At 40.2% G+C, this 16,421-nt stretch overlaps 1 protein-coding gene across 1 annotated transcript in view; it reads left to right on the top strand.

The window, feature by feature from the left end:
* Positions 1-16,421, top strand: part of SYN3 (synapsin III) — a 162,285-nt gene that overhangs the window by 122,133 nt on the left and 23,731 nt on the right. Inside the window, exon 4 of the mRNA XM_075855825.1 lies at positions 4,118-4,180. Within this exon, the coding sequence (XP_075711940.1) occupies positions 4,118-4,180 (63 nt within the window). The remainder of the gene's footprint in view (positions 1-4,117; positions 4,181-16,421) is intronic.

The raw sequence follows: 16,421 nt of genomic DNA, 5'->3' as shown, positions 1-16,421 counted from the left end.
AATGTAATGTATGTGCACAGTGACTCCACCAGCAGAATAGTGAGTGCAGCTCTGGAGTATAATACAGGATGTAACTCTGGATCAGTACAGGATAAGTAATCTATGTACACAGTGACCCGACTAGTAGAATAGTGAGTGAAGCTCTGAAGTATAATACAGGATATAACTCAGGATCAGTACAGGATAAGTAATGTAATGTATGTACATAGTCACTCCACCAGCAGAATAGTGAGTGCAGCTCTGGAGTGTAATACAGGATATAACTCAGGATCAGTACAGGATAAGTAATGTAATGTATGTACACAGTGACTCCACCGGCAGAATAGTGAGTGCAGCTCTGAAGTATTATACAGGATATAACTCAGGATCAGTACAGAAAAAGTAATGTAATGTATGTACACAGTGACTCCACCAGCAGAATAGTGAGTGCAGCTCTGGAGTATAATACAGGATATAACTCAGGATCAGTACAGGACAAGTAATGTAATGTATGTACACAGTGACTCCACCAGCAGAATAGTGAGTGCAGCTCTGGAGTATAATACAGGATGTAACTCAGGATCAGTACAGGATAAGTAATGTAATGTATGTACACAGTGACTCCACCAGCAGAATAGTGAGTGCAGCTCTGGAGTATAATACAGGATGTAACTCAGGATCAGTACAGGATAAGTAATGTAATGTATGTACACAGTGACTCCCCCAGCAGAATAGTGAGTGCAGCTCTGGAGTATAATACAGGATGTAACTCAGGATCAGTACAGGATAAGTAATGTAATGTATGTACACAGTGACTCCACCAGCAGAATAGTGAGTGCAGCTCTGGAGTATAATACAGGATATAACTCAGGATCAGTACAGGATAAGTAATGTAATGTATGTACACAGTGACTCCACCAGCAGAATAGTGAGTGCAGCTCTGGAGTATAATACAGGATGTAACTCAGGATCAGTACAGGATAAGTAATGTAATGTTTGTACTTAGTATGTTTACCTGCAGAATAGTGAATGCAGCTCTGGAGTATAATACAGGGTAATGTCATGTATGTACACACAACAGCTTTAGATAGGGTCCCAGTTGTCTGTGTGGTGGGGCATTTGTGGGTTCAGTCCAATAAAGGACCCCCTGTCTCTAGGTTCCCCCACCTCTCAATCTGCCCCTTCATAGCACTTTGATTTTTCATTTGTATGATCTAATCAGTTTCTACTTTTAGTCACATAGGTCATGTGTGTCCAGCTCATCTGACATACAACGCCCGTTCCCCCTGTATCAGATCTTTACTCACATTGTTGGAATATTGGTTTGTCTCTAAGGTCATGGGGCGAGTGTACAAGTATCACCCTGGTGGAAGGGATGGGAGTGGAGATGTCTCTTCCTGTTTCAGTGTAAATCTTTACAGGAAAAGAGAACTTAAAAATATCACACAAATGGCATAATAAATAATGTGATGTAATGACTGCACTGGATGTCAAGCAGGTTCATAGATGTTCATTATCAGGGAGTTATTCTTGTTCGCACGATTCTTCCACCACTATGTAACCAGATCCCTTTTTAAACTTTGTAAAAGGCTAATTTTCACTTAAAGTTCGTGTTTTACTCTCAATTAAATTTTCCAATTTACATATAGAATTAATCTAGTTAAAAAGTGGAGTCTCTGTGTACATACATTACATTACTTATCCTGAGTTACATCCTGTATTATACTCCAGAGCTGTATTCACTATTCTGCTGTAGTCACTGTGTACATACATTACATTACTTATCCTGTACTGATCCTAAATTACATCCTGTATTATACTCCAGAGCTGCACTCACTATTCTGCTGGTGGAGTCACTGTGTACATACATTACATTACTTATCCTGTACTGATCCTGAGTTACATCCTGTATTATACCCCAGAGCTGCACTCACTATTCTGCTGGTGGAGTCACTGTGTACATACATGACATTACTTATCCTGTACTGATCCTAAATTACATCCTGTATTATACTCCAGAGCTGCACTCACTATTCTGCTGGTGGAGTCACTGTGTACATACATTACATTACTTATCCTGTACTGATCCTGAGTTACATCCTGTATTATACCCCAGAGCAGCACTCACTATTCTGCTGGTGGAGTCACTGTGTACGTACATGACATTACTTATCCTGTACTGATCCTGAGTTACATCCTGTATTATACTCCAGAGCTGTATTCACTATTCTGCTGTAGTCACTGTGTACATACATGACATTACTTATCCTGTACTGATCCGGAGTTACATCCTGTATTATACTCCAGAGCTGTATTCACTATTCTGCTGTAGTCACTGTGTACATACATGACATTACTTATCCTGTACTGATCCTAAGTTACATCCTGTATTAGACTACAGAGCTGCACTCACTATTCTGCTGGTGGAGTCACTGTGTACGTACATGACATTACTTATCCTGTACTGATCCGGAGTTACATCCTGTATTTTACTCCAGAGCTGCACTCACTATTCTGCTGGTGGAGTCACTGTGTACATACATTACATTACTTATCCTGTACTGATCCTGAGTTACATCCTGTATTATACTCCAGAGCTGCACTCACTATTCTGATGGTGGAGTCACTGTGTACATACATTACATTACTTATCCTGTACTGATCCTGAGTTACATCCTGTATTATACCCCAGAGCAGCACTCACTATTCTGCTGGTGGAGTCACTGTGTACGTACGTGACATTACTTATCCTGTACTGATCCTGAGTTACATCCTGTATTATACTCCAGAGCTGTATTCACTATTCTGCTGTAGTCACTGTGTACATACATGACATTACTTATCCTGTACTGATCCTAAGTTACATCCTGTATTAGACTACAGAGCTGCACTCACTATTCTGCTGGTGGAGTCACTGTGTACGTACATGACATTACTTATCCTGTACTGATCCGGAGTTACATCCTGTATTATACTCCAGAGCTGCACTCACTATTCTGCTGGTGGAGTCACTGTGTACATATATTACATTACTTATCCTGTACTGATCCTGAGTTACATCCTGTATTATACTCCAGAGCTGCACTCACTATTCTGCTGGTGGTCACTGTGTACATACATTACATTGCTTATCCTGTACTGATCCTGAGTTACATCCTGTATTATACTCCAGAGCTGCACTCACTATTCTGCTGGTGGAGTCACTGTGTACATACATTACATTACTTATCCTGTACTGATCCTGAGTTACATCCTGTATTATATTCCAGAGCTGCACTCACTATTCTGCTGGTGGAGTCACTGTGTACATACATTACATTACTTATCCTGTACTGATCCTGAGTTACATCCTGTATTATATTCCAGAGCTGCACTCACTATTCTGCTGGTGGAGTCACTGTGTACATACATTACATTACTTATCCTGTACTGATCCTGAGTTACATCCTGTATTATACTCCAGAGCTGCAGTCACTATTATGTTGGTTGACATTGGAAACAGTCAGCAAGCTTTTAGTCAGACACATTAGTTGAACTTCTGTAATGCATGAGACAGTTAGTTTTGCCTACATCAAATGAGTGTACAGTGTCTTGTGTAAAGACAACGTCGTCGTCGTCCCCCCCCCCCCCTCACCCCACAGTATGCAGACACTGAACTAGCAGGGAATGCTGGAAAATTTCAGCTCTGACTCCACTTTTAACATAAATTATTTATTTTCTGAAAATGTGGATTATTCTTGATAAAAACACTACTCAGAACACGGGGAAGATTCACTTGTTCCAGAAGCAGCGCCACTCTTGTTCACAGGCTATATCTGGTACTGCAGCTCAGTTATTTGAATACTTCAATACCAGCCTAAGAGTGCCGCAGACCTTTTTATGAATCTTATTCAACCCCTCTTAGAGAGAAGGGTGGAGTGACCCTCGGGGCCCGTTCTCTGCTGTGGCGAGGGGGAGCCCTGTGCTCGTTCATAAAAACTAAAGAAAATGTGGGTGGAGCCAACTAGATTGCCCCTCCCATAGCAGTAAGGGCACCACAAACTATATGTTTTATTTTTTTTGTCTACATTGATGAACATTATTCTTATATAATTCTATTATCCCCACATTTGCTGACATTGTGTTTCTCTTTTCGCAGCTGACGACACCAAATTTTCCAGTGGTGGTGAAAATGGGGCACGCTCACGCAGGAATGGGCAAGGTAAGAGAAGTATCACCGCTGGTTATATACGGAAAGTGATATTTTATAAAAAATAAGTCATAAAAGTGTGGCCGTCACTTCAAGACGTCATCTATAAACCCCCCTTTAAATTTCAAAATGGCTGCCTCGGCCACGTGAGCGGCATCTGGGCTGCGGTTTCAAAATCCATTAAGGAATTGCTTAAATAGCAATTTCCCAATGTAATGTTATTCTTGAAATCACTCCCTATAGGTGTAGGCGTAATATGGTCTAAAGGGAGTAACAGGGGGGATACCATGCTGGGGCCCCCAGGGTAGAACTGGTGATGCCACCACACGCGTTTCAGGCACCCCATAATCGTAGGGGTTACGAGGGAAGTTGTGGGACCCTCATTTGTGGATCCCTTATGCAATGTCCAATTTCCCGATCCCCCAGGCCACCACTGGAAGCCTTTCCAATAATAACATTAAATTACCCCTTTCGTTCGTAAGTCATTGGTCTTAATGGTGCCAACAGTAGGCTCTTTTCCCGGTGCTGAGGCACAATCATTGCCACCAATATTCTGCCACGGACATTGCCGTGGAGGCTTCAGCCAACACTCCGGGGGGTAGCCATGAGCAGCCAAAATCGAGTGGGTGCTTGCGAAATGCTTCTTGACTTGGTTAGAAGTGCCCAGAGGTCCTACATGATACCCCATGACGGTGGTCTCCAACCTGTGGCTCGTCAACTATTGCCAAACTACGACTTCCAGCATGTGCTCACTGGGAGTTGTAGCTACGCAGCAGCTGGAGAGCCACAGGTTGAAGACCACTACTCCATAGCATTTGTCTAAGCCCTTCCTTCTCCGTGATGGTCTCGGTGCAGGGTGGCACCTACATGGGAGCCCTCTCAGCGCCTTGATTGGCCAAGTTTCGAAGCGGACACCATAGCGTTTCCATAGGGTCCTCTGATTCTCATGGAGCCATAGCCATAAACCCCCTTTCTTTGACTTGTTTGGTGGCTTCATACCCCACCACGAGCTGACCTCTAGCAGTACGTCTTGAAGATGCCCTCATTCGAAGAGGATAAAGGAAGAAAAGAAAAAAGACACGGCGCCACCTTGTGCAGATCAATTGGCAAAGGTGAGACAATACTCCAAGAAATATGCTCACCTGGAACCGAAGTTTTTAAAGCGTGTAAATAAATAAGCCACAGTGCTGCTGCCAGATCCGAGTCGGTAACCAGAAGGGAACCGTTTGAGTAGAGACAATTGCAGGAGAAAAATGTGGATCATTCCAGGGGCGCTGCTGTGTGGTGAGAATAATGGGAGCGAAATCCAGAGGTATTGATAAGTTCAATTTAATTGCATGAGTGGCTACGCGTTTCAACGACGGACAGTCGTCTTCATCAGGCCATGTATATATTACAAGTAACAAAGCTTATATAGTGTCTAGGTTCATTATGCCAGGAGTGAAAAAAAACGCCAAATCTGTAAAAGGTCAAGGTGCGATCGTGACGTCACACCCGGTTTTTTTCACAATCAAAGCGCGAAGCAACAAGTACAATTTAAAATTAGTATAAAATCTAAAAGATTACATATAAAAGAACAGTTTAAACAGACGAAGGGGAGAGGGTTGGGAACAGCGATAATAAATGCATAAAAATACATTGTTAAGTAAAATATTCACAAAAAAATATATATATAATGTCTTTAATATACAGATATAAAAACATACCCTAGTCAGTTAACAGGGTATGGTGAGACCGATGAGGTAAGTGTATGAAATAGTAAAGATTGTTTTGACGTAAGGCTATAGTGAAAAACAGTGTATTGCTGGTTTACAGAGCGAGAAGCCGGGACGCGGTCTCGTTGCCAAGGTAACCAAGCAGAGAGTGAAGCGACGGAACAGATGGAGTGGTTCGTGCTTGCTATAGGTGAGATATTAAGAGTTTAAAAAGGATAAGATATACATTGTAGGATTGGTGAAAAAAAGGTATTAGTCTAAATGATTTACAAGGATAGATCAAAACTTCCGGAGCTCTTAGAAATTAGCAGTTCTATATTGAGTAGTTCTATTTTGGGTAGAAATACGGAGTGTATTTTTAGCTCAAATATGTATTTCTATAGAAGGAATAGTAGGTTATAAGTTTCTCGAAATTTAAACTAATAGTCTGTTAAAACTCTTGCTTATATTACTAGGTTGCTAATGTCGGGCAGTCGGACTTGAGGAACCAAAAAGGACGGGAACGAAACGGGCAAGGCATGCCACAGGTGAGTGGATACCTAGGAAAATAATTATTAATCTTCATGTTTAAGGATGTTAATTTAAGCATTATTTCATGTTTACTATTTCAATAAAGGAAGGAAGCCACTGTATGGATGAACTTAGTGGATAGCGAAGTAGTAGAAAAAGAACGTATAGTGTATCAGTAAATATTTGTATTTAAATTCAAGTGTTTAATTTACGGTATAGCGGATAATGAAGATGTGGGTTAATCTAATGTAGATTCAGAGATATCGTTTAGGCCCTCTGGATGTAGTGTCTGTAGTTTAAAGATCCAGTAGTTTTCCCTCTGTTTAAGCCTATTGAATCTATTGGGAACATCATGTTGTATGTTTTCAATAGGTGTAACTGTAATTTGATCGAATTGGCATTTATGTGCATGGGTGAAATGGCGTGAAACACTATGTTTTAAGAAACCTGTTCTCACATTAAATCTGTGTTTATTTACTCTGGCTCTCAGGCACTGTGTTGTCCTCCCTACGTATTGGAGTTGGCATGTACATTCCATCAAATAGATTACATAGGTGCTGCTGCAACTTAGGGGTGATTTAATTGTAAAAGACTCTTTCGTAACCGTTGATGTGTAGGTGTATTTTTTATTACTGATACTATTGCAGCATAGACATCGCGGGTGGCCACATTTGAATGATCCATTAGGTCTAGATAAAAAGCTAGTTAGTGATGCTTTTGGTTTGCGGATTCTGCTGGGGGCCAGCATGTTTTTCAAAGTCAGTGACCGTCGGAAAGTGATGGTCGGATAAGCAGGTATTACATCTTTGAGGTAAGGATCACTTTTTATAATGTGCCAATGCTTTTGTAAGACTGATCTAACTGTTTTGTTACCTAGATTAAAAGTTGTAATAAAATTGGTGTTGTGTTTATTTAATTCAGATTTTTTCTGTACAGGATTTAAGCAGGAAACCTGAGATAGTAATGAGGCTTTACGTCTTGCGTCTTTAATTAGTTTGAGGGGAAAATTTTTATCTCTAAATCTTCTCTCTAAAGTGTTGCATTCTGATTTGAAATTCCCGTTAGTGCTACAATTTTTACGTATTCTTCTAAACTGGCCGAAGGGTACATTAGTCAACCAAGGGCGGTAATGGGCACTTTTAAAATCAATGTAGCTGTTTACATCTACAGATTTAAAATGAGTTTTTGTGGCAAATTGCTTGGTCATGGTATCATAGCTGATGGTAAGGTCCAAATAGTTAATTGAGATTTCGGAGAAAGTGTGTGTAAAAGAAATGTCATAGCTGTTGATGTTTAAATAATTAATAAAACTAGAGGCTTCATTTTCTGAACCTGACCAAACAAAAAACAGGTCATCTATATAACGCCTATATAAAAGGATATTCTTTTTGAAAAGATGTTCCCCTAGAATGTATTCTTTTTCAAATGCCCCCATGTATAGATTTGCGTAGGATGGTGCGAATCTGGTGCCCATTGCACAACCTCTAATTTGATTATAGAAATTTTGATCAAATGTGAATGCGTTGTGATGAAGAATGAAATCTATGCAGTCAGTCAAAAAAGACTTGGTTATTTGGGATGGAGGTGTTAGATGATAGAAAGAGTTTGGTTACCTGCATACCTTTATTATGTGGGATGTTACTATATAAAGCGGTCACATCTGCTGTGAGGAAGTGTATATCGGATATGGTCGTATCAGTTTTGAGATTAAATAGGTCTTTGATTAGTTGGGTAGAGTCTTTGAGATAAGATGGTAACGTGAGCACAAAGGGTTGAAGGTGTAAATCTACGAAGTGAGAAAGATTGCTGGTTAGTGAACCGATACCTGATATGATTGGACGTCCGGGGGGGTCCGTGAGTGTTTTATGGATTTTAGGGAGATGATAGATAAACGGTACACTTGGGAATGGTACATGTAAAAACCGTTTTTCTTTCTTCGTGAGTAAGCCCTCCTGGAAAGCTTTCTCTATCATGGATGTATACTTGAGAGTATAGGTAGGAAGGGGATTCGAAGTTAATTTACAGTAAAAAGTTTTGTCATTTAGAATCCTTGTAGTTTCTCCGAGATAATTATCTCTATTCTGGATTACTATGCCTCCCCCTTTGTCGGCAGGACGAATGACTATATTTAGGTTATTTTGTAGGGTTTTAATAGCCTTCCTTTCGTGTGGGGTTAAATTGTCTCGATAGGGATAGGGGTTCACTAGCGACCTGAATTCACTGCTGACTAATGTTGAGAAAGTTTCAATGAGAGGACCCTGGTGGTGGATAGGATAGAATTCAGATTTGGCGTGGACTTGAACTGGAATAGCTTTGGTATTTTCATGCAGTGACTGTGGTTCCTCTATGTTAGCTGGTGATGTAGTGGGTTTCTGTAATGCATAGTGTCTAGTTAGGGTAAGTTTTCTAATAAAGCGGTTAAGATCCATGAATAGATCGAAGTCATTAGGTGAGGAAGTAGGACAAAAGGACAGGCCTTTATTAAGTAAATCTGTCTCATGGGCGTTTAATAAGTAAGATGACAGGTTAAATATTTTTACTGCTTTGTTCGATTTTTCTTTGGGTTCAATCTCGCACAGTGGCTTATTACGGTTTTTTCCTCCTCTCCGTCCTCTATGTCTATATTGAGTTTTCTTTTTATGGAAATTTTCTGTATTTTCGGAAAGAAGTGGGTAATGGTTTGGGCTTTGGGGCTCATTAAAAAGGGTAGGAGAATGTCGTTGCTGGTGACAGTAGGTGTTAATGGAGGTCGAGTGAGTTGTGAGGGAAGGCCTAAAAAAGAGGTTGCTGCATAGGTGATGTCTAATGATGATGTTGCTAAATCAGTTTTGGAATGGTTGTCTTTGGACGGTAATGATGTGGACAGGCTCCTATGGGGACTCCCTTGTGTGTCGAGGAGGGAGGACTGGGGGGTACTGTGCACTGATAGTTGGAGTAGGGATACCAAGCTGTCTTCGATGGAGTCATTGAGTGGGGAAGAAGGGGAGTTGGGTATAGTTATTACTTCCATTGGCTCAGATGTAGGAAAAAACTTGGAGAGGTGAAGCTCCAAATCCGATGCCCTGAAGGCATTCAAAGGTACTTCAGTGATTGTTATTTTGCTAGGTAGGGAAGTAGCTTGTGTAGAAACGCAATTAGCCTCTAACGGTTTTTTTGACGCTAAGGAGATGCGTGTGAGCTGTTTCTCAGCTAGAACACTGATAGGTGTTCTCGTTGAGGGGCTGTCATTATTTTGTCTCTGATGGAATCTTAGACTGTTTTTGAAGGACCTACTGAAGGTGTTACCTTCGGCAATGGGAGCCCGAAAATTGGTGAAGGTGTTACCTTCGGCAATGGGAGCCCGAAAATTGGAGGGGGCCCTGGACGTTAGGGGGACAGCTAGAGGTACTGAGTAATTTTGACGTGGAGTGTTGAGTTTGCTTGTGACAATGTCTATTTTGGATGTGTGAGGTATTGATGCCCTCCAATCCCCTGAATCATTATGTGTATAGTCATCACGGTCCCTCTTAAGTTTCTTAACCTTTTTCAAAATGATATCTTTTTCATACAAATTGAGTCTGTTGCTAGTACAGGTCTCTAGTTTCGGAAAATCACAGTGGTCAGTAAATTTGAGGAGTTTTTCTTTGATCTGAGAGATTTCTGTTTTGAAGGTCTCAATCAATGTATTACGTTTTTTCAGAAGCCTTTCTAGAAGACCTAGGTGACATTGGTCTAAAAAAGTCTTCCAGTCATTACTGAAAGACAGATCAGTGGGGTAAGGGTTATTGATAGAAAGCCTTAACCCCCTTGGGGCGATGTTTTCATTAATATAAAACTGTAGGAAAAGGCAGTCTATGCTCTGTAGAGCTTCTTTTTTAAGGGTGTCCTCCAGTGTTAGATAGAGATCAGTCATTACTTTGGTCAGTTCAGGGTTGGTATCGTTACTCACTGTAGGGAGATCCCTCATCGTAGAATCAGTTCCGATCAACTGCATGATCAGGTTCTCACGTAAGGCATTCCTTTTGTCTGTGAAATCCAGCATTGTGGATGTTGATTGTAGTGATGTTGATAGTAGTGATATTAGTAGATCAGAGAAGAAGGGTTCCACAACGGTCTTTCCACAAAGGTAAGGAGTTTCACAATGGTACTTCCACAAAGGTAAAAATAGATCTGTATACGCGGCTGCCAGTGCAGGAGAATCTTTGGAACCGAAAGTCCAGAGGGGGTCACCCAAAGAAACTTTGTCCTAGTCTCCTGGGAACGGAGTGTTGAATCCAAAGAGGAACAATTAAACTCCGACCTAAGGATAAAGGAAGAAAAGAAAAAAGACACGGCGCCACCTTGTGCAGATCAATTGGCAAAGGTGAGACAATACTCCAAGAAATATGCTCACCTGGAACCGAAGTTTTTAAAGCGTGTAAATAAATATTTATTACCCCACTGATCTGTCTTTCAGTAATGACTGGAAGACTTTTTTAGACCAATGTCACCTAGGTCTTCTAGAAAGGCTTCTGAAAAAACGTAATACATTGATTGAGACCTTCAAAACAGAAATCTCTCAGATCAAAGAAAAACTCCTCAAATTTACTGACCACTGTGATTTTCCGAAACTAGAGACCTGTACTAGCAACAGACTCAATTTGTATGAAAAAGATATCATTTTGAAAAAGGTTAAGAAACTTAAGAGGGACCGTGATGACTATACACATAATGATTCAGGGGATTGGAGGGCATCAATACCTCACACATCCAAAATAGACATTGTCACAAGCAAACTCAACACTCCACGTCAAAATTACTCAGTACCTCTAGCTGTCCCCCTAACGTCCAGGGCCCCCTCCAATTTTCGGGCTCCCATTGCCGAAGGTAACACCTTCACCAATTTTCGGGCTCCCATTGCCGAAGGTAACACCTTCAGTAGGTCCTTCAAAAACAGTCTAAGATTCCATCAGAGACAAAATAATGACAGCCCCTCAACGAGAACACCTATCAGTGTTCTAGCTGAGAAACAGCTCACACGCATCTCCTTAGCGTCAAAAAAACCGTTAGAGGCTAATTGCGTTTCTACACAAGCTACTTCCCTACCTAGCAAAATAACAATCACTGAAGTACCTTTGAATGCCTTCAGGGCATCGGATTTGGAGCTTCACCTCTCCAAGTTTTTTCCTACATCTGAGCCAATGGAAGTAATAACTATACCCAACTCCCCTTCTTCCCCACTCAATGACTCCATCGAAGACAGCTTGGTATCCCTACTCCAACTATCAGTGCACAGTACCCCCCAGTCCTCCCTCCTCGACACACAAGGGAGTCCCCATAGGAGCCTGTCCACATCATTACCGTCCAAAGACAACCATTCCAAAACTGATTTAGCAACATCATCATTAGACATCACCTATGCAGCAACCTCTTTTTTAGGCCTTCCCTCACAACTCACTCGACCTCCATTAACACCTACTGTCACCAGCAACGACATTCTCCTACCCTTTTTAATGAGCCCCAAAGCCCAAACCATTACCCACTTCTTTCCGAAAATACAGAAAATTTCCATAAAAAGAAAACTCAATATAGACATAGAGGACGGAGAGGAGGAAAAAACCGTAATAAGCCACTGTGCGAGATTGAACCCAAAGAAAAATCGAACAAAGCAGTAAAAATATTTAACCTGTCATCTTACTTATTAAACGCCCATGAGACAGATTTACTTAATAAAGGCCTGTCCTTTTGTCCTACTTCCTCACCTAATGACTTCGATCTATTCATGGATCTTAACCGCTTTATTAGAAAACTTACCCTAACTAGACACTATGCATTACAGAAACCCACTACATCACCAGTTAACATAGAGGAACCACAGTCACTGCATGAAAATACCAAAGCTATTCCAGTTCAAGTCCACGCCAAATCTGAATTCTATCCTATCCACCACCAGGGTCCTCTCATTGAAACTTTCTCAACATTAGTCAGCAGTGAATTCAGGTCGCTAGTGAACCCCTATCCCTATCGAGACAATTTAACCCCACACGAAAGGAAGGCTATTAAAACCCTACAAAATAACCTAAATATAGTCATTCGTCCTGCCGACAAAGGGGGAGGCATAGTAATCCAGAATAGAGATAATTATCTCGGAGAAACTACAAGGATTCTAAATGACAAAACTTTTTACTGTAAATTAACTTCGAATCCCCTTCCTACCTATACACTCAAGTATACATCCATGATAGAGAAAGCTTTCCAGGAGGGCTTACTCACGAAGAAAGAAAAACGGTTTTTACATGTACCATTCCCAAGTGTACCGTTTATCTATCATCTCCCTAAAATCCATAAAACACTCACGGACCCCCCCGGACGTCCAATCATATCAGGTATCGGTTCACTAACCAGCAATCTTTCTCACTTCGTAGATTTACACCTTCAACCCTTTGTGCTCACGTTACCATCTTATCTCAAAGACTCTACCCAACTAATCAAAGACCTATTTAATCTCAAAACTGATACGACCATATCCGATATACACTTCCTCACAGCAGATGTGACCGCTTTATATAGTAACATCCCACATAATAAAGGTATGCAGGTAACCAAACTCTTTCTATCATCTAACACCTCCATCCCAAATAACCAAGTCTTTTTTGACTGACTGCATAGATTTCATTCTTCATCACAACGCATTCACATTTGATCAAAATTTCTATAATCAAATTAGAGGTTGTGCAATGGGCACCAGATTCGCACCATCCTACGCAAATCTATACATGGGGGCATTTGAAAAAGAATACATTCTAGGGGAACATCTTTTCAAAAAGAATATCCTTTTATATAGGCGTTATATAGATGACCTGTTTTTTGTTTGGTCAGGTTCAGAAAATGAAGCCTCTAGTTTTATTAATTATTTAAACATCAACAGCTATGACATTTCTTTTACACACACTTTCTCCGAAATCTCAATTAACTATTTGGACCTTACCATCAGCTATGATACCATGACCAAGCAATTTGCCACAAAAACTCATTTTAAATCTGTAGATGTAAACAGCTACATTGATTTTAAAAGTGCCCATTACCGCCCTTGGTTGACTAATGTACCCTTCGGCCAGTTTAGAAGAATACGTAAAAATTGTAGCACTAACGGGAATTTCAAATCAGAATGCAACACTTTAGAGAGAAGATTTAGAGATAAAAATTTTCCCCTCAAACTAATTAAAGACGCAAGACGTAAAGCCTCATTACTATCTCAGGTTTCCTGCTTAAATCCTGTACAGAAAAAATCTGAATTAAATAAACACAACACCAATTTTATTACAACTTTTAATCTAGGTAACAAAACAGTTAGATCAGTCTTACAAAAGCATTGGCACATTATAAAAAGTGATCCTTACCTCAAAGATGTAATACCTGCTTATCCGACCATCACTTTCCGACGGTCACTGACTTTGAAAAACATGCTGGCCCCCAGCAGAATCCGCAAACCAAAAGCATCACTAACTAGCTTTTTATCTAGACCTAATGGATCATTCAAATGTGGCCACCCGCGATGTCTATGCTGCAATAGTATCAGTAATAAAAAATACACCTACACATCAACGGTTACGAAAGAGTCTTTTACAATTAAATCACCCCTAAGTTGCAGCAGCACCTATGTAATCTATTTGATGGAATGTACATGCCAACTCCAATACGTAGGGAGGACAACACAGTGCCTGAGAGCCAGAGTAAATAAACACAGATTTAATGTGAGAACAGGTTTCTTAAAACATAGTGTTTCACGCCATTTCACCCATGCACATAAATGCCAATTCGATCAAATTACAGTTACACCTATTGAAAACATACAACATGATGTTCCCAATAGATTCAATAGGCTTAAACAGAGGGAAAACTACTGGATCTTTAAACTACAGACACTACATCCAGAGGGCCTAAACGATATCTCTGAATCTACATTAGATTAACCCACATCTTCATTATCCGCTATACCGTAAATTAAACACTTGAATTTAAATACAAATATTTACTGATACACTATACGTTCTTTTTCTACTACTTCGCTATCCACTAAGTTCATCCATACAGTGGCTTCCTTCCTTTATTGAAATAGTAAACATGAAATAATGCTTAAATTAACATCCTTAAACATGAAGATTAATAATTATTTTCCTAGGTATCCACTCACCTGTGGCATGCCTTGCCCGTTTCGTTCCCGTCCTTTTTGGTTCCTCAAGTCCGACTGCCCGACATTAGCAACCTAGTAATATAAGCAAGAGTTTTAACAGACTATTAGTTTAAATTTCGAGAAACTTATAACCTACTATTCCTTCTATAGAAATACATATTTGAGCTAAAAATACACTCCGTATTTCTACCCAAAATAGAACTACTCAATATAGAACTGCTCATTTCTAAGAGCTCCGGAAGTTTTGATCTATCCTTGTAAATCATTTAGACTAATACCTTTTTTTCACCAATCCTACAATGTATATCTTATCCTTTTTAAACTCTTAATATCTCACCTATAGCAAGCACGAACCACTCCATCTGTTCCGTCGCTTCACTCTCTGCTTGGTTACCTTGGCAACGAGACCGCGTCCCGGCTTCTCGCTCTGTAAACCAGCAATACACTGATTTCTACTATAGCCTTACGTCAAAACAATCTTTACTATTTCATACACTTACCTCATCGGTCTCACCATACCCTGTTAACTGACTAGGGTATGTTTTTATATCTGTATATTAAAGACATTATATATATATTTTTTTGTGAATATTTTACTTAACAATGTATTTTTATGCATTTATTATCGCTGTTCCCAACCCTCTCCCCTTCGTCTGTTTAAACTGTTCTTTTATATGTAATCTTTTAGATTTTATACTAATTTTAAATTGTACTTGTTGCTTCGCGCTTTGATTGTGAAAAAAACCGGGTGTGACGTCACGATCGCACCTTGACCTTTTACAGATTTGGCGGTTTTTTTCACTCCTGGCATAATGAACCTAGACACTATATAAGCTTTGTTACTTGTAATATATACATGGCCTGATGAAGACGACTGTCCGTCGTTGAAACGCGTAGCCACTCATGCAATTAAATTGAACTTATCAATACCTCTGGATTTCGCTCCCATTATTCTCACCACACAGCAGCGCCCCTGGAATGATCCACATTTTTCTCCTGCAATTGTCTCATTCGAAGAGGACTCTCCCAATGGCAGGTGTCCTTTAAAATTCACCATGGCGCTCATGAATCGCCGTCCTCAGGGAGATTCGGTTGCAAACAGTAAGTTTGTTGAATACCAAGTGTTCGATTTATGACGGGTATAAATGCGCGCAGGACGACGCGGTTATTCTGATGGTCCCTTCGGGATGGTCTCTTCGGCTAATAACAGTCTATAGAAAACATTTTATTCTACCGCTGAGGGAACATTCTGTCTCCATCCACTGAAGCTGCGGATGAAATTGTCCCGGCGCCGAGAACAAAAGAACATTTCTGGTTTGGGATTAGTACATTTTGCCCCTGTTATATTATTATTCATGACGTATCACTTTTATTCAAGTATTCCCCCAACACCTTGACCAAGGGATCTCGAGTTACCCGACCTGAGACTGAACATAATCACCAGCGACATCCACTACTGGGCCAAACCTTCATTAAATATCCAAGTTTCCATTCTACAGTTCAACCGTGGAGTCCAACACCCAAGAAATATTGTGATGTTGATCAGGACTGGACGTAATATGCCGGATAGTTTCTGCTCGGACGTGGGAATTGTTCTTTACACTGACAAATATAAGATAGATAGATAGATAGATAGATAGATAGATAGATAGATAGATAGATAGATAGATAGATAGATAGATAGATAGATAGATAGATAGATATGGGATAGATAGATAGATAGATAGATAGATAGATAGATAGATAGATAGATAGATAGATAGATAGATAGATAGATAGATAGATAGATAGACTGGAAAGGTCGGATAAGATCAGCGCTGCTGGGGATATGAGGCGATTATACACGGTTGATATCATGGAGGAGAGTCCTTGAGGG

The sequence above is a fragment of the Rhinoderma darwinii genome, chromosome 3, assembly GCF_050947455.1.
Source record: "Rhinoderma darwinii isolate aRhiDar2 chromosome 3, aRhiDar2.hap1, whole genome shotgun sequence".
Taxonomy (NCBI): Eukaryota; Metazoa; Chordata; class Amphibia; order Anura; family Rhinodermatidae; genus Rhinoderma; species Rhinoderma darwinii.
This window is presented reverse-complemented; position numbering and strand designations above follow the sequence as displayed.